Genomic DNA, 27,809 nt, shown 5'->3' with positions numbered 1-27,809 from the left:
TAACATTACAAAGGAAATAATGCCAGCAGAATATAGGAAGATTTAGATGAACTAACAGTGATTCAGTCAATTTAATTTTCAACCTTCATATTCTCATATGATCTTACTCCATTTTCAATGTTCACTTAGAAATGTCCATGTTTAAATAATACACTGACTACATTCCATGATACAGACATGATTCAAGTGCTCTATCTACCAGACAAACAGTGAATCAATGCTAGTCACCTAGTGTTCAATTAAGTTAAAGGAACAAACAACAGCAGGGAAAAACACAAATCACAAAACTGCAAAGCCCCAATGAAAGAAATTAGCATAGTTTAACGAGTTTTTTTTGTTGTTATTTGGTCTACCCATCGAAAATACCCATGTTTGAAACAAGCAGTCACAAATATTGACAAAAATAAATAACTATTGTCAATTTCACAACTGAGTTGTATATTTGTAAATGTTTTCTTAATTTTTGACAAAAATGTTTGTGTTATTCTATCAGGAAAAAGGTATATTTTTACATTTAAAACCATATTTACTAAGTTTTAAAATATCATTCACAATAATCCCAGCATCCGAAATGTACTGTCCAATTGAGAAATTACACACACACACACACACACACACACACACACACACACACACACACACACACACACACACACACACACACACACACACACTAAGAATTAAGATTTGTATCTTTTTGTCCCATCTGGATCTTCCTGAGAATAGCATAGTCACTAATGGCTTGTTTCCAAATTATAAATTGGATTCTTTTGTCCCTTTTGTCGAGAAATTAACCAGTAAAATTGGAATGAATGATAATTACAACTCAAATGAATAAAATTTTCTTCTTTGCATAAGGTTTTCAAAATTCCACAATCACCTGAATAAATGCATTCTCTGCCATATGGCTGATTCATTCGACTGAAAATGAACACCCTAAGCTTCGCATGCATTTAAAATAAATCACTGAAAACTAACATATTTTGACTTAACCACAATTATCATGTGTCTTTTAATCACACTTACCAACCACCAATCGATGTGCAGACCATTATAATGGTTAATCATTTATCTAATGTGTAATTTGTAATACTGCCTGGATTAATGTGACCTAACTATGGGTATACATACCCTAATCTTGATTCCAATCCCACGTTCTTTTTTGATTTTTAAAATGATACTGTGAACAAACTTTGGCAAGAAAAATTAACTGAAGTGGAATTTTATTGCTTCATTCTTTATATCACAAACATACAAGAGTTTCTCAAATGATCAGATCTCATGTATGCACTCACTTGGTACGGTCTCAAAAAAAACCTGTGAATTTGGGGGAAATTGGTGTGGTGGAGAATGTGGTGATTGGGTAAATCATGGTCTGGTATGGAGACAACGATACCCCTGAGCGTAAAGCTCTCCAAAATGTAGCAGACATAGCCCAGGACACCCTCCCCACTATTGAGAACATCTACAAGGAACACTGCCATCAGAGAGCAGTAGCAATCATCAATGATCCACACCACCCAGGACATGCTCTGTTTTCGTTGCTGTCATCAGGAAAGAGGTATAGGTGCCACTAGACTCGCAACACCAAGTTCAGGAACAGCTGCTATCCCTCGAACATCAGACTACTTAACAACAAACTCAGAGACTACGGGACACTTGTGAGGCGGTGAGTCAGGTGACTTGGGTTGCGCCGAGGGCCTGACCAGGACTCTTGCATGGAGATGAGTCGGGTTGTGCCAAGGACCTGACCGGGACAATTCCATAGAGAGGAGTCAGGTTGTCACCACGAGGGGAGTGGGCTAATTATAATGGCAGTATGGTTAGCATAGCAGATAGCACAACACTGTGCAACTGGGATTCAAATTAAAATTTTTAAGTTGCAGGAATTACCTGATTAAAATGAACTTTACATAGTTAAAGACTATATTACTTTTTTTAAAATCTTCAAATTACTTTAAATTTTGCACTGTTTTTTGTCTTTGAAATGGTGTATTGCAAGGCATTGGACCAGAAAATTTGCATATCCGACATCCACACTCCTTGGAGGTGACGGACAATGGGGATTTTACTGGTGATGTTTGAGAAACAACCTTGGGTCTGTGTATTGGCTTAGCTGTTGTTTCATACAGCTCCCAGAGTTAATGTTAATCACAAAAAGACTGCAGTTCATATTGATGTCCAGTTCCAATGGACTTCTGTAAGAAATCTTAAGGAATTCTTTGATTAATTTAATTTAAATACTCCAGTAGCTTTATGGCCAGCTCCTCAGCTTTATCTAAAATTCTTCTCCTTGTACACTGGCACATTTAGTCAACCAGCTTTCTTCTGTCTGAAGTTGGATCATGTGCACTGAATGACTCCTTTTGTCTACCTTTCCACCTGCTTCCATGGAACACTTCATCTCTCAACATCCATGATCAGCAGCTATATCCTCTCAGGCGTCTCTATAATTCTCCCTTAAACCCCATAATCACTCCATCTTTAAAACTTGTTTATTTCACCAATCTTATGGGAAATCCCTAATTTAAGTCCTTATTTGGTATTATCCTTATTATACACATTACTCCCGAATTTAAAATAATTCTTCTCAGATGATACTTATCTTGCAGCTTGGGCAAACACTTTTTTCATGCCAATGAAATCAAGCAAATTTGTCAAATCTGAATGAAGGTGCACATTATTTGTTTCATGGATCTCCTACCATTTAAATTCTGCATCTGACATGCAACACTTGAATGAAGACCAGCCTGGATTAATTTTCTGAACCAAATGATTAAAAGTCCACGCACTTTTGGACAATTGTCAGTGACCTAATCCTTCACCATGTAAATACCTCCCCCACATGCTTAAACCTACAAACAAACAAAATGCTGAAACTTGTATGCTCAGGTGTCCAGTCATCAAATCTACCAACGGTTATTAAATCTCAACCTTTGTTTTTCAAGTTGCAGTAGCTACACTTGATAAAATCTTTCTGAATGTAAATACAGGGTATTTTATTCAGTGTTGTAGCCCTAGAACATTGGTGAGCTGTTTCTAAGAAGGCTCTTCCTTCTGAGCCCGACACCTCATGGTAATCTGCTGTCTATTAGTTTGCTTTGAAAGGGTTCCCATATCTTATTTCCTGGGACAAAATTGCATGCAATACACTGCAACCATATATAACTATCATGAACTTTATTGTGAATACAGAAACCTACTCAGATTTATCAGGTCATAGATAAAGGAATTAATTGATGTAAAAGAAAAAAAAATGACTGAGACATATAACTGAATAGAATCCAATGCTATTAAATAAGGAAGTTCTCAAAATCTGAAGTTGAATGGTCAAGACAAGCAATTTGGGCATGTGAGCAAGTGGAAAAGTTTTGGGAAGATCTAAGTCAGGTAGTAAATAAAATCACAAAAAGCAACATACCAAAAAATCCAGAGATCTTTCTTCTAAGTAATATAAGAAGCAAAGAATTGGGCTTCAAATGGGATGAAGCACAAAAAAGATTTCGTATGATAGCCTTACCTGTAGCAAAAAAATGTATAATGTCAACATGGAAATCAGAAGAGAGCCTGAGAGTACAGGAATGGTACATAGAAATGAATAAATGTATTCCATTAGAAAAAATAACATATAATTTAAAAAATAAAGTCACATTATTTGAACAAATTTGGGAACCGCACATGGAACACAACAGAGAGGGCCTACCGCAGACCTTCACCCCCCTAGAATGATAGAACGAGAAGAAGACGAAATGAACTGACCCAGTGTGTAAAAGTAGATGACACAATTTTCTTGTTTATTTTCATTGTGTGATGACATTGTTTAATGGGTTTATTGTATTGTCTATGTTGAACGTTTAATGGGTTTGGAGGGGGGTGGGAAGGAGGGAGGGAAGGAGGGAGGGAAGGAGGGAGGGAAGGAGGGAGGGAAGGAGGGAGGGAAGGGAGGGGGGAAAAGAGGAGAAAATGACACTGTATATTCAAGAGGGAAATGTTTGTGTATATTTTGGATAATATGATTCCTAGTTTGAAAAAATTTAAAAAAAATTTTTAAGACATACAAAAGGGGGTCATGATCCTTGAGTTGGCATGCAAACACTTTTAATAAGTTGATTGGTTATGTAGCAATCATGTAAGAAAAAGAATTTTGTATTAAGCGTGAAGAATCTTGGATTTTTGAGTCAAGTAAAATTAATAACCCTCCTGCTTAAAAGTAATCAACACATATTATTCAAATCATTGTTGATCCCCTGATTGACCACACCTTATAATTTCTTTGAAACATATTGGAAATCAGCCAGATTGGATCAAAACCCTCTGAGGAAGCCAATAATAATATGGGCAAAAGTATAACTTGAATGCTAATGTACAAAAAGTAAAAACCATAAAAGGACCCAAAGGCTTGAAGAAATGTCTTTTCTTCCTTAAAAAAAAATTTAGACATACAGCATGGTAACAGGTCATTTCAGCCATGATTCCGTGCCACCCAATTTACACCCAATTAACCTACACACCAGGTATGCTTTGAATGGTGTGAGGAAACTGGACCCACCGGAGAAAACCCACACTCCTTGCAGATAGCGCAGATTTTGAACCCCGGTCCGGTTGCAATTGCTGGTAACCATATACAGGCCAGTTTGGCCCTATTAGTCCATGACGGAACAAATCCCCACCCTCCTAGTCCCACTGACCAGCACCTGGTCCATACCCCTCCAATCCTCTCCCCTCCATGTAATTATCCAGTCTTTCCCTAAATGTAAATAACGTCCTTGCTTCAACCATCTCTGCCGGAAGCTTATTCCACATCCCAACCACCGTTTGCATGAAGAAATTTCCCCCTCATGTTCCCCTTATAATTTTCCCCCTCCAATCTCAAACCACGGCCTCTGTAAAGGCATTGTGCTAAATGCTACGCCAGCCACGCAACTCAACTGAATATCGCGATATTAACTTTAATTCAGCCTCGTTTCTGTTTGACAATTTATCCAAACTTCACATCCAAATACAGAGCATAAATATTTCTGATGTGATTCAAGAATGTACAAGGTAGGAAGGATAATTAGATATAATTGGACAGCATGGGCTTCATAGGCCTTCTACAGTGGTATCTTGTTAATACTAAATTGGGCTAGCACGGTTAATGTAGCAATTTGTGGAACACTATTACAGCACCAGCGACCCAGGTTCGAATCCGCCACTGTGTGGGAGGAGTTTGCACGTTCTCTCCGTGTCTGCGCGAATTTACTCTGGGTGCTCCAGTTACCTTCCACATTTCAAAGACATACAAGATTAGTAGGTTAATTGGTCACAGGGGTGTGTTTGTGGACCAGAAAGACCAGTTACTCTAAAAATAAAAACTTAAGTCAGGATTGTGGGAAAGAACATAATGGGAGAAAAATAAAAGTGGAGATAAGACAGGCCAAATACCCTGTCACATTCAGAAATGTTTTACTTTTCTTTTAAATTGCACATGTTATCTTTATGTTGGTGCATTTAGTGGGAGCGCTAGCATTAGGTACGAGGCTGCCTGATCTAGGGTCTACAGTCAAAGTTCTAGGAAAATGACAAATCTCCTGAGTCAAAGGATATTGCTTGTGGAAGAGGAAGCTCTGGAGTTAGCTACTGGGTTGCCAGCAGCAGCCAACCTGAAACACATCAACATTACCCTGGTGAGATTCCCCACACATCTCTGAAGGCATACATCAGTTTTCTTCTCCAATCACCGCTATTTCCAAAACTGGTATGCGTCAAGGGGAGACTGGTGTGGAGAAAACACAGAGAATTTCATGCAAGAACAGGAAAATTTAGTTATTTTATAAGAATGTCATGCCATGTCAAGGAAAGAAAAGGTTGGTACAAAATTACTCGTGCCGAAATCAAGTGTGGTGTCAGATTAAAGCGCAGGCTTCATTTACAAAGTCAATAAAGTATCTGACTTGTTTATTTGGCCCACTGTCAGATTGCATGGGATGCAGGGTGAACTGGCCAACTAGATGCAGAATTGCTTGATCATAGAAGTCAGAAGGTGATAGTGGAGAATTGTTATTCATATTGGTGGCCTGTGACCATTGGAGTGCAACAGGGATCAGTGCTAGGTCCATTGTTGTTTGTCATCTATATTAATGACTTTCATGACAATGTAGTTAATATAGTTAGTAAGTTTGCAGATGACATTTTTTAAAAAATGTAAAACTATCATTAACGAGTCCTAAAAGGTTTTTTTTAAATGTTTTTTTTTTCAGGATCGCAAGCAAGGCCGCTATTTCTTGCACATGCATAATATCCCTTGTTTTGTGTGGCTTCTTGTACCTTTACAAATAAGGACATAAGCAATAAGAGCAGGATTAGGCCATTTGGCCTGTCGAGCCTGCTCTGCCATTCAATGAGATCATGCCTGATCTGATGATGGGCTCATCTCCACCTCCCTGCCTGCCTTTTCCTCATATCGCTCAATTCCCCTACTATGTAAACATTTATCCAACCTTGTCTTAAATATATTTATTGGGGTAGCTCCTACTGCTTCAATGGATTCATCACCCTCTGGGAAAAAGCAGATCCTTATCATCTCCATCCTAAATCTACTAATCCTGACTCTGAAGGAGTCAACTGAAATGATGTCCATGTAAATTAGACAGGGTAAAGAAGACACATTTCCTTTGCTGAAGGAATTGGTAAACCCATGGTTTTTTCTTACAAATGCTCATTATTATTTATGACTAGTTTTTAAAACTTCCATGATATCAACTGAATTTAAATTCCACAGCTGCCATCATTTGCTATTATATTTCTGAAATGTTAATCCAGGACACTGGCTTATTAATCAAACAATTTAACTGCTGCAACACCACCATACCCAAGAATATAAAAATGCATACCATGTTATTCTTGGCTGGGAATTAATCAGATGCTGGTGTTTGAATTACCCTCAATGTTTTTCAGATCTGGTACAACTCGAGCAATGAATGAAGAAGATTCTACACTGCCATAAAATAGCTTTTATGTGGAGATGAATTTAATATAGGATTAACACAAAAGCATTAGCTCCAGTCACAGTATTTAAAATCATGGCATGCATTCAGTGTTTTGAGTTCAAAATATAGTAGCAGCTGAATTTAATATGTGCATTGCCACAATGGAGTCAGAAAAATCGTAATTTCCATCTTCTTTCCCAGATTTAATATTTAAGTCGTGCTTTATTAACAGCAACGTCAGAGTAGAAATTTGGATGAGTAATGCAGTTTTCTTATCGCACGAATGAAAGTAGATTTTTTTCTCCTCAACTGGAATATTTTATTATGATTACTTGTGGGTCACATCGTGGCATACCACCTCAGTTAGTTGAAGTGAATCACACTGGTAGTATATCAGACACATTGACCATGCCATGGAATTGAGGGCTAATGGGAAAATTACTACTTTTGGTTTGAGATACAGGCATCATTAAGCTCTCATAATATGCAATCTTTAAAAATGTTGCTATCATTGCGGTTGAGTGCTGAAGGGGAAACAAATTAAGAAGTCATCACTGCAATACTACGTTTCCCTTAATCAAAATTCCGTTAACCGAAATGTTCCATTAACCCAACTTTTTCGTAATGCCAACAGTGACGTCACAAGTTGAAAAAAAAAATCACCCGTCTTGTCCATGTGGGGTTCTGATGCTCTGTTGACGCTAGTTTGGTAACAACAGAGTGTCAGAACCAGCCGGGAAGACAGACACTGAACAGCTGGATGCCAGCTCAGAGAAGCAGGCTGGAATCTCAAGCCATCAATGAGCGATTGGAGGAAGTCAATGAGTCAGGCAGCGCATGGGGATAAATTAGGAGAAATTATAACGCCAATTGTCCTCATTTCAGTTAACTCCCTCCCCTCTCTCTTTCCATTTCTTCTTTATCCTCCGCTGTACTTGGTTTACAAACTGCGTGCCGCTGTCTCCCAGAATCCTATGTCCTGGCATCATCGAGGAGAACAGACTCCCGGGCTGGAGTGGGGACCCTAGTTGGGGGACCAGCGATGGTGATGGGGAAGTGTCAGGAACCGGCAACAGCTGATGCTACTGTGCAGTTTTATGGATTTTATCGGTTTTGTTCTGTTAACCAAAAAAACCCAATTACCAAAAACTGCCTGGTCCCAAGCTTTTTGGATATGGGGAAACATACTATATTTACAAATGTTCCAGATGTGAAATTTAACTTTTACCCCATATCAATCACAAGCCCTCAGTGAAAGTAACTATCCACCAAAGACATATTTAATTGTTGCATGTAAAAAAAAATTAGCTAGATATCCAACATTAAATGAAGGTTAAGTATTCACAGATAACTAAATTTGAAAAATACACAAAAGAATATAGATTCCCAGCCTCTGCATTTAATCATGTAACAATTAAAAAGGTTTAAGATTGCTGGGGGGAAAAAATTACGAGAATAAACAAGTGGAGGTCAGAATAAGCAGTGAACAAGAATTTCACACTGAAGACAACAAAATTACAAAAGGGTAAATAGTTTTTAAAAATGGGAAGACTGAAAATACTTTATGCTTTTTCAAAAGTACCAAATGAACACTTGAGTTAATTGACAATGAGATGATGTAGTTCAACTCCTTCACTGAAGGTACTTGACTTGAAACGACTATGACATACAAGAATTTGCCTTAACTGCTATATATCTTATTTTACCAAGAAACATACTGGTGGATGCAGTCAAAACTTGCTTGAGGCTTGTCTTTGCTGTCAGTTGACAGATAGAATGAAAAACATCGCACACCATCGTGGCAGTCTGATCTAGGAGCGGGTATTTTGATGTACTGCTACAAATAAAACATAATCACACATCAATTACTTAATTTTTTTCACAATACAAAAATATAGTAAAACCCCCATTTTCCATAATTCAATCAACTGCAAACTCAAACAACTGGCCAAATAAAGGAAATAAATAATTAAATTGTCCGAACGGATAACACTGGGTGGATGGACCGGATGGGGGAGTGCTGAGACTTCGTTGTACATGTGCAGGTTTGCCCCGCTAACCTAACAATGCATGCGCATTCTTTTCACTGCCACCACTTGGGTGAAGACGAGCTGGGTTGTCAACATGAGGAAGGTGCATCAGGTGCTGACCGGGACCCTTGTGTGGAACTGAGTTGGGTTGTCAGCACGGGAAAGGTGGTAAAGTTTTAATAAAATTGCATTGAAATGAAATGGTGGCACCCAGGATGCCACTCACTCTGGGGCAACTCTCCCAAAGTGTCTCCCTACTCTTACCTAATAAATATTTATTTTTATCAGTATTAGATATATTAGTAAGACTTTATCTGAAAACTTGGGGGGGGGGGGGTTTTCATTTTGATGGTAACAGCTAACACAACACTCTTACAGCACCAGCAAATGGAGTTGGAATTTAAAGTTTGTAAGTTACGGAAGTTATCTGATTAAAGTGAATTTTACATAATTTAAGACTATAATATTGTTTTTTTGTTCAAATTACATTTTTCAATATCTTTTGTCTTTTACACGGCATATTCTTAATTCAGTTGTACAAGTTAGGTAATAGAAGAGAGAGTCTCCAAAAATTTGCACATCCGACATCAGTGATCCCAGTAGATGCCACTGTTCAGCTAAATTACTATTAAAATAATACATGCTGCAACAATGACAAATCACTGCACATTATGGTTCTCAAATACACTTAAAATGTTTAAATGGGCCCTATTTCTGCTTAAAAATGGTTTACTTGCTGTAATTAAATGCAGAAGAATAAATGTTCTCACTGTAATGAAAAACTAACAATAATGTGAAAACTGACAACATCAAGCAACACCTCAAGTTCAGGGGAAGTAAATTTCAAAGTGATATCATAGTGGGGGGGGGGGGGGGGGATGGGAGGGGAATAGATCAAATTCAGGACACACAGAGATACCAACTTTTAATTCGGAAACCCAAGACATTATTGCATATAGATTGCACAAAAATTTGCAGAATGAAAAATGACACATAAAACAGTACATTTACTTAATGCATCTAACACTACTAACCATGACTCAATTTCGATGACATTTTTGATAATAAAATTAAAATATGTTACTTTCACAAGCAACTTATTTGATACCATAAATCAACATAAGTAAATAGGTTTTGTGAAAATTATAATGTATTTTAAAGGCTTTTCTTGTGCGTAAAAGGATAGTAAATAGAAGGGGGAAAAAAAACCATGGCTTTCACAAACAGCACCAAGTAACTCAGTGTTATGGAGGTCTTTATAGTTTATATATTGTACCTGCCACTACATCTACCCTCTCACCTCCATTCAGTGCCACAAAAAGAAAAAATGCTTCACCAAATCTGGCACTCCTTCTGTGGATCTTGGCTTGAGCTTCAAGTTGTCAACCATTTCACCCGCCCCCCCCCCCCCAGTCATTGCCACACCAATATGTCTATAGTTGGCCTCATCCAGCGACAGGGTGAAGCTAAACATAAATTTGAGGAACAACATATTCCTCTTGGACTTAATGGTGTCAACGAGAATCTTTCCATTTTAGGTCACCCCCCCCCCCCCCCCGCCTGTGTTATCATCACCTGTTCCAACTTTTCTCCTCAATTCCCTCCTCCCTCTGTCGCTCCATCTTCCTATTTATCCATCTCACTTTTTGTGCAATATCCTATCATCATTTGGTACCTCCCCGGTTCCTTTCTCCCTTCAGAAATGGAATATAACCCGGGCCTCAATAAGGATCCATTCCCAAAATGATAACCAGCCATTACTAGTCATGGACTCAGCCTGATCTGCTGAGTTCCTCCATCTTTGCTCAAGAATCCAGCATCTGCAGCTTTTGTGTTTTTATACAAGTCTTAAGTATTTCTGCCACAATACAACTTCTCAATTATCCAAAAGATCTGATAGCACATGTTTGTGAAGAGTGGGAAAGTCCCTCCATTCTTCCAAATCAACTTTTCTGCATCAACTCCATTCTACTGAGAGGTTATCACACTTTTCTCCTCTAAATTCAGAAAGATCTGATGAGCATTTCCAGACATTGCTGGTTTTTTTCAAGAATGCACACCTATGTACACAATTAAAATTATCCCCTTTTTTTTGTTTTAGAGCACTGAAGTTGATTTTTTTTCGCAATAATGAATGTATTCCAGCCAGTAAATGCCGAAATATTATAGCACTGGGAATATTTTGCCTGGTTATACGTTGAATGTCGAATGTGGAAATCTCTCCTCTTACTTAAAGGGGGCAAATTCTTCTATCAAAGTATTTGAAGGTTCAAATGATAGGTTCTTAAAAAGTTCCAAATGGAAAATTATAATCTGTTCAGTTATTATATTGTGCAGCATCTTCCTTTCCTTATTTGCTCTAAATTTAAAACAGAATCATTTTACACTGCTCTAAGCCTTTATTCTATGTTCAAAATAATCAGGCATGAAATGAAGGAAGGAAAACATTCAACTCCTGTTAGGTTTTCGAATATATGTTTCCACAACAAAACTTTATTTGGGGACTGATCTCATGCCAATGAAAGCCAGTGTAAAGTTTGAAGCAAATCTTCACTTGTATTGCACAACACATGCGATCTACCCAACATATATATTTCTTTTTAGAATACTGATTTTACATATAAACAAGGTGATATGTTAAATCATAATTTCTTAACTGGAGCAGAGGTACCTAAATCAAAGCATGTTATAGAGTCAATAGACAGAAGATATTCGGAGGACAGTACAAGGTGAGCAAGAGAAAATATTCTCTGGGATTGCTTTATCAGTTTACCAACTCAATAAGATTTAAAAATTTACAATCTTGAGCTATATTCTGCATATAGGATGAAGCAATAAACAGGATATTACAATTGCTTTACTGCAGTGGAATAGAGACAGGTAAGACAGAAGAGAGAAGGAAGATTCCCAATTATTTACTCCCAAAAGCTATGTAATATTTCTTATTTAAAGAAAATGTCCAAATTCCATCCAAGGTCAGGATCACAGTCAACATTCTAAACTTTCCACATTTAAAATGTGTCAAACGTTTTTAAGCTTCAGACGCAATAAATTCATCTAGGGATTTTCCTCTACGTGGAACTTGTCCCTAAATACAAATTAAGTATTCTCTAAAGGTGCATTTTCAATATTCCTATACAAAAGAACATTTGAAGAACAAAAAAACAAATGAATTTTGATAATGGCAAGATCCCTTCTTTTAATGATGATGCAAATTATTGCATTCCAAATCACAAATATAACAAAGTGTCAGGTGATCTCCGTGCAGGATGATTTTCATAATATGCAGTCGCCATCTTTTATTTTCTATTAAAATAATTTTAGTTTTATCTGAAGAACTGACAGAAAATAATTTATATCTACAGAACTATAATATAACTGCAAAAGAAATGTTCCCTTGTGGTCTAGTGGTTAGGATTCAGTGTTTTCACTGGTCAGGGAGGTATGTTTGGGGTGGCACAGTTAGCATGGAGGTTAATGCAACACCTTTACAGCACTAAATATCGGAACCGGAGTTTGAATCCCGCATTGTTTGTAGATTCTCCCTATGTCTGCGTGGGTTTTCCCCGGGGGCTCCAGTTTCTTCCCACCGTTCAAAACGTACTGAGGGTGTAAGTTAACTGGGTGTAAAGTGGGCTGCACGAACTCGAAATTTAAAAAAAACTTACAATGTTCTGCTAATTCACTCTATGTTCAGTCTTACAATAAAGAAAGAGTTCTTCAGTCCACCATGGCCAGCAAATCTTAGCAATACTAATCCTATTTACTAGGACTTGGTCATTTCTTGGTGCTTCTCAAATATTACAAAAGTATGCTGGCACGGTTAGTGTAGCACCAGCGACCGGGGTCCAAATCCGGCACTGTATGTGAATGTGTGGGTTTCCTCTGGGTGGTTCTGATTTCCTCCCACCATTCAAAATGTACTGGGATTGTAGGCCAATTGGATGCAATTGGACAGCACAGACTCATGGGCCGAAAGGGCCTGTTACCGTCTTGTACATATAAACCTAAATCACCTTCTCAGGCAGTGCACTGCATATAGCAAACACCCTCTGGATAAAAAAAAACATTCCTCAGATTCCTTTTACACTCTTTCTTCTCTGCCCTGATAATACTTCTCATTATTGTTATATCTCATCCTTTAGCTTCCTCTAGGAAATAAACCCATATCATCCAGTCTCTCGTCATAACTACAAAGTTTTATCCGTGTCTATTTGTAAGCATATCTATTGCACACCTTTTTAAAGATTATGATCTATAATATCACAAAGCATTAAATTACAGTTCACAAAATATGTTAAACAGCAAAAGGCTGACCGTAATATGAAATAACATGACAATATTCTTTCCAAACCAATTAAAAATCTTTCTAATTGTCAGGTCACTCATCTGAGTGCTACTGATACCACGTAACCCTGAACTACCTGTCGCAAGGCTGGTTGGTCAGTGACTAAACCGGCTCCCCCACCAGGCATGCCTGAGGTGGAGAGTGGCTGGACACTTTGCAGGATGAAAAAAAAACAAGCCCGTCAAAGGGCAGATGAACCCTCTTGTAGGGTCAACGGCCAACTAGCAAACATGCTGCGAAACACGGAAAGGGGGATCCCTGGCATCGAAGCTTGGTCCGGCCATTTACTGCACAGAACATCCCCCGGCCACCTTGGATCCCACCAGGCCGCTGAATCGGGGAAGGGATGTCGAGAGGGTGGGTCTGGACTCGTGCAACCCCTACTTGCATATACATTGTTCCTTTATGAGGAGTGGGGTATCCTCTTATCAGACCCCACAAATTGACTGAAAGAATTATCATCTCCATCCTCTGGGATGGAGAGCCAGAAGAAGAATGTACAAGAAACTGTGCAGTAACAAAAAGCCAAATGCTTGACTTGTTGTTACAAGTTCATACTCTCGGTTTCTGCATGTCAGGTAATAGTGCCGCGCCTCCCAGCAAATGGTTTGCATGAATGGTTATTGTTATCACCACAATTCCCCAGTTGGATCTCTTCTTTAAATAGCAACTGAAAACACACCCATGGGTATTTCTGTTAAAACTGATTACACAAAACATCAATCCATCAAAGAGGCTTTTAAACTTTCTCATGCCAGAAGTTAGATTGCCAATAATAAATGCCCCAAAATATTTTTATCTTTTTAAACTTGTACTAAAGTTCTGTAAAGTGTGCTGAGCCTTTAATAAAATTAAGTTATACTCCAAAAAAAATTGGTGAGCAGCTGAGTCACATGAAGTCCCAGGTTTCTAACCTGTACCAAGCCTGATCTCAACTTGAACAGCAGTCGGGGCCCTATTATTTTCTTCAGGGTCCTGGATAGAGGAAAAAAAAGTGTAAATATAGATTTCTTAAATTAACCTATGGTTCTCTCTGAATAATGATATGTTTGTGCAGGATCCTTGATTTTCTTTTTAAAAATTCAGACGGAGGACAAGTGTACCTAGCAAACCCAGCCTTTACTGTCAATTCCTCAGTTTAAGCACAGAAGCATAGAGAATGAGTTAGTTGGAAACAAAAAGGAGGGTTGAAAAAAAGAGCAAAAGAAAATTGGGGTGGGGGGTGGAATTGCTTAGGGGCTGGAGAGAAAGGGTGGCTAGAAGTAGAGAGTGGGAGATTGAATGCAACCAGAGATGTGGCTCAATTTGGAATGCTATGTGGGATCAAGTATGGACAGCTTTCATCAGTATCTAACTTTGCTGTACTTGCACTGACAGTAATGGAACAAACTAAAATCAGCTTTACTCTGCCTTGAGACTATTCTGTTCCATGCTTCATAGAATAATGAAAAAGAGTGTTTTATTCTGCAATTAACCTATCTTTGGAGTATTTAATATGACAATGGAGAGAGAACTTTATATTTGACTTTCTTGACACCTAAAGAAATGACATTAAGTTAATGAGGTTGAGTCGTTTTTTAAATGTCCCATTTCGGTGAGACTATCCAATGGCAAGTGCGAGCAACTTAAATAGTGATAATACTGTAATTGGACGGGGTAGAAATAATTGGGCAATTTCCCCGCTAATCAAGCTCCATTCTTGATAGTGATTATCCACAAATTAATATTTAAGGATTCTGCTCTTTTTAGGAATGATTCCTGTGCTTTGGTTGAGAGGAAGTTCTGTATCTTCCATTTCCTTTGCTCTTTGAACAGATTTACTCTTCAAAGGAAAGTCTGTTTGGTGTACAATATACATTACTGTTTATCAGATGCCTCCTTATCACACCCTCATGCAACTGCACATCTACCTACCCAACTAAATGGTTAGCATGGTATTGTTAAACATTCTGGACTTTAATACAGAGACTCATTCCTTCCAGTCAAAAATTATGGTTGTAGAGTTCTAAAGTGTCAGTTTTTAATATCTGCCTTTTTACTGTTAGGCAGAAGCAGCAGGAGCTACAGGGTAGTAACCACTGAACCAGCCTTTAAATTTCAGATGTAAGCTACACAGTAATTAATTTTGAAATTAAAGGACAGCCGTGTAAACAAACAGCTCAATCTGTTAAGAAAGGGGCTATTACCTCACTGTGGGAGGCCATTTCACAGATATGGTTTGGAAACTGACATGACAGTGAGATTCACTGATTGACATTGGCCAAAGATATAGACAATTGCCTAAATCAAACCAAGTACCAGACATCAAGACCCATGATATTTTGCACCATGTGACACAAATCAAGGAATATTCTCGACTGGCTATTTGCCACTTTGCACCTCAAACCTAGAGACATATACCGTAACTACAGCCCAGTGGAACAGACATCTATGATCACGAAATGCTTTATGTAACTGGTAAGGGAACACATCATTATCTCACTTTTCAGTGACTGTGGACCCATTCCAGTTTGCCTCCCTTCCGATGCACCTCCTTTCCAATCTGAAAGCCTTGACTCTCCACTCTGTCCTGAACCACCTAGAAAAACGGTGCCTCATTTGCCAGGCTGTGGTTCACGATTACAGGCTGGTAGGTAAACGGTCCTCACTGAGACTTAGCACCTGGATTCTGGCCTTCTTGATCAGCCATGATCTGTAAAATGGCGGTGCTGGCTCGACAGGCCGAAGGGCCTACTCCAGCTCCTATTGTCTATTGAAAGTCAACTTTAGTACAAGTTTTAAAAGACCAGTCTGTTCCTTCACCAACGCACCTCAGAGCTGTATGCTCAGCCCGCCACTCTTCGTGCTGCCGACTCAACACTGCACGGCCAGATTCAGTTTCAACAGAATCACCAAGTTTGCAAATGATACAACAGTAGTTGGGCTTCACTGGCAACAATGATGAATCGAATTACAGAGAGGAGTTGGGCACCTCGTGAAATGGTGCAAGAAACACCCGAATCTCACCGTGCAAAAGACAAAGGAGATGATTGTAGACTTCAGGAGGGTGAAGGTCAACTATTCTCCATTACACGCCAATGGGTCAGTTGTAGAGAGAGTGTAGAGAATAAGTTCCTTTGGTGTGCATATCCTAGACCTCCTCATTAATTAGGAAGGCACAGCAGCGTCTAAGGAGGTTCAGGAGGCCCCCATCTTGACAATTTTTGACAGCAGCAAAAATGGACAAGAAGATTACTGGGGTCCCTTTTCTCCACTGAAAACATTTACTTGCTTAAATCAGGTTCAAAGAATTACAGAAGACTCTTTTCATCCAGGACACAGTATCTTTGGCCCACTACCATCAAGGTACAGGAGCATCAAAATCAAAACTGCCAGGCAGGGAAATAGCTTCTTCCTGCAGGATGACACTGATGAACAGCATCCTGTAATTGAATAAATCATCCAAAAATATTCATTTTAAATGATCTCTCTTTGTGTTATTGTGTACTGCATATTGTGTGTATACGTTTGCACCTTGTGCTCCAGAGAAACACTGTTTCATCAGGTTGCATATTACAGCAGATAATAAACCTGAACATATCTGTTCTATCAATCAATAAATGGGGTGATGTGTACCCAGAGAATTAGTTCTCACAATTCTATAATTAAAGGCTGCTTCAGAATCATTTAGAATATTGATGTGAACTACTTTGTTCCGACAAAGGTGTTGGAATATTCATAAAATCTTGTCAGTTAAGATTCTCTCACTGAAAATATCCCAATCTATTAAACCTCTTCCCTACACTTAAAATATTGAAGCAAATTAAACAATTATAACAATTTTAATTGGGCTGTTACTTTTGTTCAGAAAGAGTACAAAAACATCCATGTACTTTGACTTTAAAAGGACTTTTCCATCAATTTCTCCATCAGGGCTTCCCTGCATGTGTATGTATACTGAATAAAATCTTGTTGCATCTACCACTCCAGTGTTCATATGGATCATTAAAAAAAATCACAGGAATTAAAAAACATTTTTTTAAGTCTTATTACATTATTGATCTTTTATTTCATGATCCAAATCATAAAACCTTATTGCTTAAAAGCAAACACCCTGGGTTCAACCATTCCCATCATCTACATACTCAATGTTAGCTTCTAATTGGTTAGGATGCAAAAAAACAAAGCATGTCACAAAATAACCCTCATTCAGCTAATTGTAGATAATACATTAAAAAAGACTAGGGGCTCCTCAACCATCTAATGTTTTTGATGTTATTGCACAAAAAATTATAGCAATGTACCCACCAGAGACAGTTTTATTTGTCTTCCTACACTCATATATAGTCACAGGTTTGAAGAGATCATAAGTTTTAAACTAAATCACAGAACAAAATATTATTCCAACTTGAAAATTAAGGGCATAATGTGCTGGAGATTTTAGATTTCAAGTTAACTGTTTAAAACGCTGTGCCTTCTGTGGTGAAATTAACTCAAATTACATAATACAGAACAAAGGTTGAAAACACAAAGTTAGTGTGTTATGACTAGCAAGTTAAAAGCAGCCTCTATCCTCAAAGACCCCCACCTCGGGCCATGCCCTCTTCACTCTGCTTCCATTGGGAAAAAAGTACAGGAGCCTAAAGACGAGCAAAAGGACATCTTCCTCGCTGCCATCAGATTCCTGAATAATTAATGAACCAAAGACACTGCTTTACTTTTAGTGCACTCTTATTTTTAATTTTTTTGCATATTTATTGTTGTAAGGTGGTTTATAATATGAGAGATGCACTAAGACGCTGCTGCAAAGTATCAAATTTTGTGTCTTGTTCATGACAATAAATTCTGATTCCAATATGATCAATGTTTTATAAATGTTTTTATGCACTCTGATTTTAGATAATCAAACATAATCTTAAAGTTTAGCATTACGGTACAACTCCGATTATCCGAAATGGACTGGCCTCAGCCCATTTTGAATAAACTTTTTTGTTTGGAGAACCGGTCATTTTTTTTAAAAACAGCCCAGTAGCAAAACCAAATCACTTGTAACAGTGTTTAATCAACCACAAACAACAAAGGCTTTTTAAGTATTAAAATAATGTTTAATTCTCACCAAATAAAATATTGGCTACCGCTGATCACCGACACTTCCCTACCGAGGCCCAGTTCATGCCGGAAGCCTGAGCGTCCCGCACGTGCCTGGGAGCTTGAGGTCCGCTGCTGCCACTGGGAGCCCGGGGTCCACTGCTGCCGCTGCCAGGAGCCTGACGTCCCCGGTCAATTTGGTTCCAAAAAAAATTCAGATAAATGAGTATTTCGGATATTCTCGTTTATCTGACATTTTTTTTGAGGATTTCAGAGAATCTGATTTTGGATAATCGGAGTTGTACTGTATTTCAAATTATTATTATTACTACTTCTAATAATAAATTTCCTCCCATGTGTAAAGCACATATTTTCTGAAAATTTATAGCATATCTGGACAATGTGATACATCGTCAGTGAATGTAGCATTTTTGGTGATATTTGCCCAAGATAATACATAAGGGAATGGAAGACTATACTCAAAATTATCTTATTATTCATTCATTCATTCATTCAAGTGCCTTGTCATTCAGCGTGGGCGATCATGTCTCTCCATCACGATCCCTGACCCTCCGAATTGTAGCTGTTACCTCCCCTGTTCTCCTTTGGTGAAGTCTCCATCTTTGAGCTGAGACCGTGGTTGATGTTGAATTTATGATTATACCAGGAAAAAATACTGAAGCGGTTTCCCATTGCCTTCTTCAATTGCAGTGTCCATACTGGTTGGGTCATCCTGACCAATTGATCAGCAGATTCATCTGCCCAGTGTTTTTAATTTCACAATTTGTAGAATCTGTTTGTAAAAAAAACTATCCACCATCTACGATCCATGGTTTCACGTGACCCTGATTGGGAGGCTAAACAGGTACTCTACCTTGTCCAAGGGTGTCCTGTAGGCTATCGGACAGAATGAGCACCTCACACTTTTGCTAAGCCAACTGCACAGCACCGATGCCTATGCATAAACCATTATAACAGTGATAATTCTACAATCGACCTTATTCAAATCAAGGATGGGGCTTTCACACCCTGGTGCCTGAGGCTCAATTCCTGTATTCAAGGATATGGAAGATCACAACATAAACCCACTATATTAGACTCAGGTAGCATACCTTGTCAAAGACCTTGATAAAATCCACATGGACAATGTTTACCTCCCTGCCTTGTCAATCCTCTTTGTCAATTCTTCAAAAAACTGAAGATAATTTGAGATACATTATTTCCCATGTAAAATTATGCTTTGCATATCCAACTCCTGATAGATCCTATCCCTCAAAATCCCTCCAGTAACTTTCCCACCTCTAAGGTTAAGTTCACTGGCCTGCAGTTTGCTGGTTTGTCCCTGCAGGCCTTCTTAAATGAAGGGTTAACATTCACCAGCTTCCAGTACCTCATACTTTGATGAAGGTCTCAAGCCCGAAACGTTGGTTATGTATCTTTATTTTTTCTTCATAAAGGACACTGTTTGACCTGCTGAGTTTCTCCAGCGTTGTGTTTTTACTTCGAACAGAGTCTGCAGATTTTCGTGTTTTACACCAAACTACATCCAGCTGCTTGAAATGTCCAAAACCATGAGGGGCAACATGTCATTCAAAATTCATTTTCTGTATTCACACTTGTACTTCTTCCCTGCTAATCTTGGCGCAGTCAGTGACAAACATTGTGAAAGGTTTCATCAGGACATTGCAACCAGGAAAAGTGGTATCAGAATAACTGGAATCTATTAATGCTGACCAACTATTGGTAAAACACTTTTAGTCCAGTTGAACTAAAGCCATGTGTCAGCATCATTATGTGATTAAATATGCTAAATTTAACAAAAGTTCATTTAATGTTTCTCCTATTTCCTACGTGATACAACAAATCTGAAATTATCTTTGTGTTAAGATTGAAGTTGTGTATCATAGTCCCCAATTTTTTCCAGAAGCAAACCTTTTGAAAAATTTTGTTCTCCAGTGTAATTATGATATTAAGGTTCTTTTTGTAATGACACTTCATTCATCTGCCCATATGACGCAAATGTAACAATCATCAGGCATAGCATAATCCTTCTGCACAGTTTCAGTGGAACTGAAACTTCAGGTATCAAAGTGAACTTTCCTCCAAAGTTTAGTGAAATTGCTGAGATACAAACTGTGCAAGCACATAAAATGAACACTTTTCTCAAGGATGTCTTCAAATCCTTAGAAGGGTGGGAAATTGAAGAGACAATGTCATTAAATTAATAAAGCTGAATTTTAGCCCTACAATTACTTTTGAGTATTATTAGCCTTTTTCCAAATTTGGACTTGAAAGAAAGATTCTTTTTCAACATTGGAGACAATGATTAGAGTACGAATATTAACTTGGAGTAACACAAAGTAAAAGCCACAAAATATCACACCTAAAATAACTCAATATAACTGGTACAATAAAATTTCCCATGCCAAATGTATTCAGTTTTACCATATGAAAACTACAAAAGCCAATCAAACAGTAAACAGTAAAATAACAAATATCTGGTATTGGATTTTCAAAAATATATTTTAAAATTAAAAACACTGTTTTCATTTTGAGTAATCATCAAAGCAGCTCTGTTAGCCTTGTGGTTAGTGCAACACAATTAGTGCCAGAGACCTGGGTTCAAATTTGCTGCTCTCTCTAAGGAATTTGTACCTCTCCCTGTGTCCAAATGGGTTTCCTTTAGGTGCTCCCATTTCTACCCATGTTCCAAAGAGGCATGAGGTTAGTTGGTCACATTTGTCTATATGGACAGCCAAGGCTCATGGACAGGAAGGGATGTTCCCATGCTTTATCTCGAAAAAGGAAGAAATGTGGGCCAGAAGCCATAGGTCCTTTTGGGGCCTGGTTATGGATAGATTAAGCAACAAAGAGGAAAGATATGGGCCAGGAAGGAAGCATGTGTAATGTCAGCTAATTTCAGGTGTAGGTCTCCAAACAGAAACAGGCTTGGAAATTGAACAGTCAGCAAGTGGTGGAGTGCAAGAGAAGAGTAAGATCTGAGGTTGTAGCCTCAGTGGTTCTCTCATCATCATCCGGATCAGAAGTTGGGACCAAGAAGTGGGTCAGAGGTACTGGGGAAACAGGAATAAAAACAAAAATAACCAAGTCAGACAGCATCAGTGGAGAGAAAAACAGAGCTAACGTTTCAAGTTCATGACTTTTCATCAGAAATAAGAGTCTTAGCTTAGAAGGGTCTCAATCAAGATTGCATTGTGAAGACTTGCTTGTCTCAAGGATAAACACTCCAAAGAGACCTTGAACTCATTTCTTCCATAATGCTCCAAAATTAGTATTTGTCTTGGTCATGAAATCATCCCATGGGTGACCAAAATTGAAGTCAAACATACGAGGATGAATTGTACATTGAAGAGTCCAGAGATACTCAATAAGAGTCCGCACAAGAGAATGTTAACAAAAATGATGAATGGAAGAAGCCTACAAAATTGTTTAGAAGGCATGAGAAACAGTAGGCATGAATAGAATGTATTCCAAACCACAGAACAATTTGCTCTGGAGCTCCAGCTTTTCATTTTTGAATGACTATTTCCTATGATGGGATAATATGGATTGAAGTGTATTGTTCAAAATTAGAAATGGATCAGTCAGAAGGCAAAGGGGAAGCAGAAATTTATCAACTGACACTCACAAGCAAAATAAAACACACAACACTCAATTAGTTGAAGCTTTCAAGGGTCAGGCTGATTTTTTTTGTTAAAAAGACACATTGATGGCATTCAGGTATGTTAATGGTACACTAGTTAAAAAATGGATTATTTTTATAGTTTATATATTGTAATTTTACATAGCTAACATATAACTTGGTGATTTGACCAACTGCAACATTTCAGAGAATCTTGTCCACGCTGATCCATTTACTCATTCCATTTACCTGCATTTTCCCTATATGCCTCTAAACATTTTGTTTCCATGTATACTTCTAAATGTTTTTTTTTTAATGTGTTATTATTTATTTTTCCATTAAATGTAGTTTACCAAATACAATGATACAGGTATGATGCTCTGCAGTTCAACTAACAGTATAGCAACTATTCTTCCACAACTGTACAAATGGCCGTTGCTGTCTGACAGCTGCAATTATAATTTTGCATCAAGTGGTGAGGTTAGAGAAATTACATAATGAACATATGCAAATTTCACCAATATGGCCCTCTGATCTTTTGTTCCCAAAGCTGATATTCCTACTTGATTTTTATTCCTTGCTTTCTGAAGGTCTACATCCTTGAAGAATGCTTTAATTTCTGCTTACATTCTTGTCAAAAGTATAGCATTGACTAACAAAATTTCCTAAGCATCAAAATCAATTATTCTAAATCTCACCCGTTTCTGTAATTCGGAAAGCATTAGAAATCATGTAGCATTGTTCAAAGGAAAATACAATCTGGAGAAATTCTGCCATGATTAGTGCAGTATTTTTGCCCCCAGCCAACATCATCTTTTTTCTTTGGCTTGGCTTCGCGGACGAAGATTAATGGAGGGGTAATGTCCACGTCAGCTGCAGGCTCGTTTGTGGCTGACAAGTCCGATGCGGGACAGGCAGACACGGTGCAGCGGTTGCAAGGGAAAATTGGTGGGTTGGGGTTGGGTGTTGGGTTTTTCCTCCTTTGTCTTTTGTCAGTGAGGTGGGCTCTGCGGTCTTCTTCAAAGGAGGTTGCTGCCCGCCGAACTGTGAGGCGCCAAGATGCGCGGTTTGAGGCGATATCAGCCCACTGGTGGTGGTCATCAAACACAATGTAATTAGTTATCCATTTTATATTAGTAAAATATTCCTGATTCAGACTGCATATGCAGAGGCGAACATATAACTCAAAGTAATTAATTCTGTGCTGATGGTTTTTGAGGACTCCTGATTCATATTAGATGCTAACATTATGAACTAGATGAACTCAAAGTAAACGTAATTTCTCTATTAGCAAAATCATCAAAATTATCACATTTAAAAAACTTAAGTAAACTGAAGAAAATACTTAGATGTGGTACTTACTCCCTGTTTTCCTTGAAAGCAGATTACAGGTCGAGTTGGTAGGGAACCCTAGGAAAGAAAGTAACTTTTAGTTTAAAGAATCTATTTATCCAAAATTTATCCAAAAATGATAGGGTAAATTTATCTTTGTTGACTTGCATATATTATTTTGCATTTTCTGGTCATCACTGAAGCTCTAAAAATCATTGTTTCAATAACAATAATTATAAATCCTCTATACTATTAATTTTTTAATTTCACCTTTGGATGCTGACCTGATGTGAGCAATTCCCTGGAAACATTTTGATAATTCCCTGCATAACGCTCAAAGCAAGTCACTTTGCAAACTCTGGTTTACCTATTACAGACTGGACTTTTAAAACTACTGAATATACTCTAGAATTTAAAATAATAAAATTAGCGTATTCACTGCTATCTCACCTACTGTTCCATTCTTGGATATGTGAACCTATGTGAATGTGAATGTATGAGAAAATGTATTTTAGAAATCAAACTCCCAACAAACTTTCAATGCCTTAACAAACACACAAAGAGGGTAATTTGGTAATATATGTTCCAAATCAGGCATAGATACTAAGTACATTGTTTAAGGGTTTATTATATTACATTAAATCACTGTAATTTTTCAAAGCAACGCATTAAAAATTCACAAACTAACAAAATTATTTTTGAAAATGGAATTGACATTTATATATTTAGTGAAAAAATTCTTTTGGAATTGTTACTTTCAAATAACAATTGTTGTGACATTATTCAACCAATTCTTCCATTGATATTTGAAATATTTTGCCAATTTAATTACTTAATGTCGATACATTTCTAGAGGTAGGAGTGAAAATATTTTCCCTGTCATTTTATTGTAAAGAGATACAAAGATGGGCTGACCCTTATAAATTTCCAGTTTAAAATCACTCTTTAGACAACTAAATAAATAACTAATCTCCCATCCGAGAAAAAAATGGAAACAGTTAATACATATAAAAATAGTTCCCTTATACTGTGCATTGGATCTCAAGCTCAATATTACAAAAAACAAAGAGATAATGAACTTTTCACTTTATAAACACAGTAAACTTTTTAAGTGGCTCATGCATGAATATTGTAAAGAACCATGTAAGAACTATTTTTCCTCTTGAGAGCTCTATAAATGTTTCATCTTCAAATTGTCAGAATTAGATTCAGCCACAGGCACTGACAGAATGACTGAAATAAATGAGTTTCTGTTAAATGTTTTCAATACTAATCCACAAATGCTTCTATATTGATCAATTAAGATTCTACCTAACTGTTAAATTCTTACTCAACATCCGTCTCAAAGAGCCAACGCTCATTTATCTCACACTAATCTGGATACTGACCTCCAAAACAAATGCTTATTTTTGTGAAATGTTAGAGATATTTTGTCAGAAAAATCTTGAATTCCTATTCCAAATTTCAATCTTGATGTATAGAAAAGATTGTGCGCGTCTCCCAGAACCGATAAAGATTTCAGAAAAAAATGTTTATTAATGTACACTGAGCAACTTCATCTCCTCAAAGTGAAGAATTAATTTTAGTCTATATAAATTTGAAACAAAATGGGTTATTCACTGTAAAATACAATAAAGTCAAATATTTCAATGTGAATTCTCTTTGCTCCTTTTTGAGTGTGTAATTTAGAACAGATACTCAATATTCCAAACTTCTCATACTACAGCAGTGATTGATTATCATTTAAGTTGATCTTAATAACTGTTTATGTTCTAAATTCACTGAGTCAAAATTCATGAGCAAACATTAGGTAAATCATCTCAAGCGGTAAAAATTGCAGTGCAATGTATAGGGCAAAATATTTGTGAGAAAATCCTGTAAAAAATATTCTATTCTTAAATCCGCTTCGGATTTGCGGTCAACATGGATATGTTTGCAATGAAGAAAACAAAGGTTTCCGAAAAGAAAAACTCAACCAAATGAATTCAAATGGTATTACAAGTCTTCACAGAAGCTCATAATGTAGTTATAACAATCCAGAGACAGAAATGAAGTTACAGCAACATTTAAAATTCATCTCAGACTTTGTGAGGTTTAAAAAGATTTCTGCCATTTGATCGCATAATTTGTCAGAATGGATTTACTACACAAAAGAGCAGGCTGAAACCAAAGGTTGGATTAATTTGGCTGTGATGCTCCTGCAGGTGAATAGTTTATATTGTGTTTAAAAAGCTATGGAAGTAAGATTGCAAACCAAAAAAGACAATTGTTTTCAGTTGCGAAATAAAAATAATACCGGGTATATGAACCTTGAGAGCAGTAGCAGTCTTTTCCCAAAATCCTAAATGCGATGAGCTGAATCACCTTTGAATGTGTTTCAAACTACCATCTGAATAATCTATTTTTGACTTTAACTAGCTGAAGCAAAGGGTAACTCAATTTCAACAGCACACACAAGGAAGTTTCATCAAGGACAAATGTTGTGAATAGAAAATTCCAGTAACAAAACAAATGACAACACTACAGACAAATATCTGAAAGAAGGTTTCTCAAATTTTAACATTAAACCATTTCAAATCATGTTCAGTAATAATCCATTATCACATAATTTTTTAAATAAACATAGGGATAAGTAAAACTACTACACCCCCCACCCCCAAACAATTTCAATAATTCACAATGTTTCAAATTGTTACGAAGCTTGCTTTAGAATGTCTCGCTCTTAAGTTCCTTAAAAAATATTTCTGGAAGCTATTACATCAGGGTCTGGAAGTCCTTTTAAATTGGAATCATCTAGGTTGTTTTCAGATGCTCATAATTTAAATATGAATCTGGTGAGTTGGACCTTAAGTGTCACGATGACTCCTCTTTAGGTAAACTAAAGCAGCAAAATTGGGCAAGTGATAGATTTCAGTTTCTTAACAGGTGAAAACCAGGAGAGAAAGCAAAACTGCAAGTAAGGGCAAAGGGAGTTTAAAAGAAATAGTGAGTGTATAATAACCAGCAGTAATTGTTTTGGGGCAACACAGCAGAGCAACAGCTAGTGCTGTTGTTATGGTCCTTCTACAACCTGGATTTTATCCTACAATGTGTGGAGTTTGCTCGATCTTCCTGTAATAATTTGTTTTCATTGGTCTCAAATCGCATTAATTAGCGGCTGTAAATTATTGTTAATGCAGGTGGGTGGCAACAGAATCCAGATGTTGGGATGGGATTTGATGGGCATGCAAGAAAGATTACTGGGAAAACAGTGAGAAAATTGTAATAATGCGTGGATCTTTAGTGGGCTGAATGGCTTCCTTCTGATACTTTAAATAAACATGGGATAGGAGCAAGGTGAAAGATAAAGCTAATGATCCATCAAAATAAGATCTATTTAAAGAACATAAATGATATAACTGAGGTACTTCAGCCTTTACCAAGGAGAAAGATGCTTCTGGACTCAGCAAGGGGTAAAATAGATACGGGATGAACAAAAAAAAAATGACAAACAGATAGAATAAAAGGCTAGCTGCTCAGAAGAGGGATAAAACACTCAAAGAGCATTAATTCTACGTTATCAAGGAAGTATGGGTAAAAGTTGCATAGGCATTAATTATAACTCCAGTTAGGACAAAGATGTTCCAGCTGAGACCTGGAAAATCATGAAATTTCACACAAGTTCAAAATGGGTGCAAGAATTAGACCTGGCCACTCTAGACCACTGTGAGGGTCAACCATTAAAATCAGTGGTTACTTGAACCAGCGTGTATCGATTGGAGAAGGCAGGCACGAGGTTTTGAAACATAAGCTGAATTTAAATGACAATTTTTTAGGTTGCAATTTCAGAATCAATGAAGGAAATCCAATTGCGAGTTACATTTGACGGAGGTGTCAATGTCATCAAGATTTAAGCCCACGTGATGTAAATGGCAGCACAGATAGAAAATTGCTTAGGTGACGGAAACAGAGGTGCGCTGAGCAGAACTGTTTTGCAGACAAGGGGAAAGTGTACAACAATGTGCCTCAGGGTTGGGAGTTGTTCTCTCATAATGCACTCCCAACAACTTGGATATACGAGGCATAGTTTCCAACTTCACAGATCACACAAAACTAGCGAACTTAGAAAACACAAACATCAAATGAATGCAGACAAGTGAAGTGACAGACGTATGGCAGATTAAATTCAATATGGTTAGGAAGAAAGAACATGGACAGGCAACAAGATTTTGTGGGAAAGAAAATGAGAATGAGAGACTGTACATGGATACACTGGAAAAGCTGAGGTCCATATCCTTGGAACAAAGGTGGTTGACAAAAAAATTGAGTATTGAAAACATGAAGAAAAAAAAAAGCCAGAGAAGATCGAGATAAACCATACTCATTTTTGGCAGGTTCAGGGTTGAGTGAATATAGAATGAAGGTGATTATCAAAAGGACCC

The 27,809-nt window shown here is 37.5% G+C and overlaps 1 protein-coding gene across 8 annotated transcripts in view; it reads right to left on the bottom strand.

Annotated features, from left to right (window-relative positions):
• Positions 1-27,809, bottom strand: part of LOC138749301 (RNA polymerase II elongation factor ELL2) — an 81,244-nt gene that overhangs the window by 48,705 nt on the left and 4,730 nt on the right. For all 8 annotated transcript variants that reach the window (XR_011348549.1, XR_011348550.1, XM_069910517.1 and 5 more), the window contains exons 2-3: positions 23,419-23,466; positions 8,687-8,805 (exon numbers count right to left, since the gene is read on the bottom strand). Coding sequence is in view for 6 of the 8 variants with exons in the window: in XM_069910517.1 (XP_069766618.1) it covers positions 8,687-8,805; positions 23,419-23,466 (167 nt within the window). In the remaining 2 variants the exon portion in view is untranslated. The remainder of the gene's footprint in view (positions 1-8,686; positions 8,806-23,418; positions 23,467-27,809) is intronic.

Source organism: Narcine bancroftii, chromosome 14 (assembly GCF_036971445.1).
Source record: "Narcine bancroftii isolate sNarBan1 chromosome 14, sNarBan1.hap1, whole genome shotgun sequence".
Taxonomy (NCBI): Eukaryota; Metazoa; Chordata; class Chondrichthyes; order Torpediniformes; family Narcinidae; genus Narcine; species Narcine bancroftii.
The sequence above is the reverse complement of the archived record's forward strand: the minus strand, read 5'-3'. Positions and strand labels throughout refer to the sequence as shown.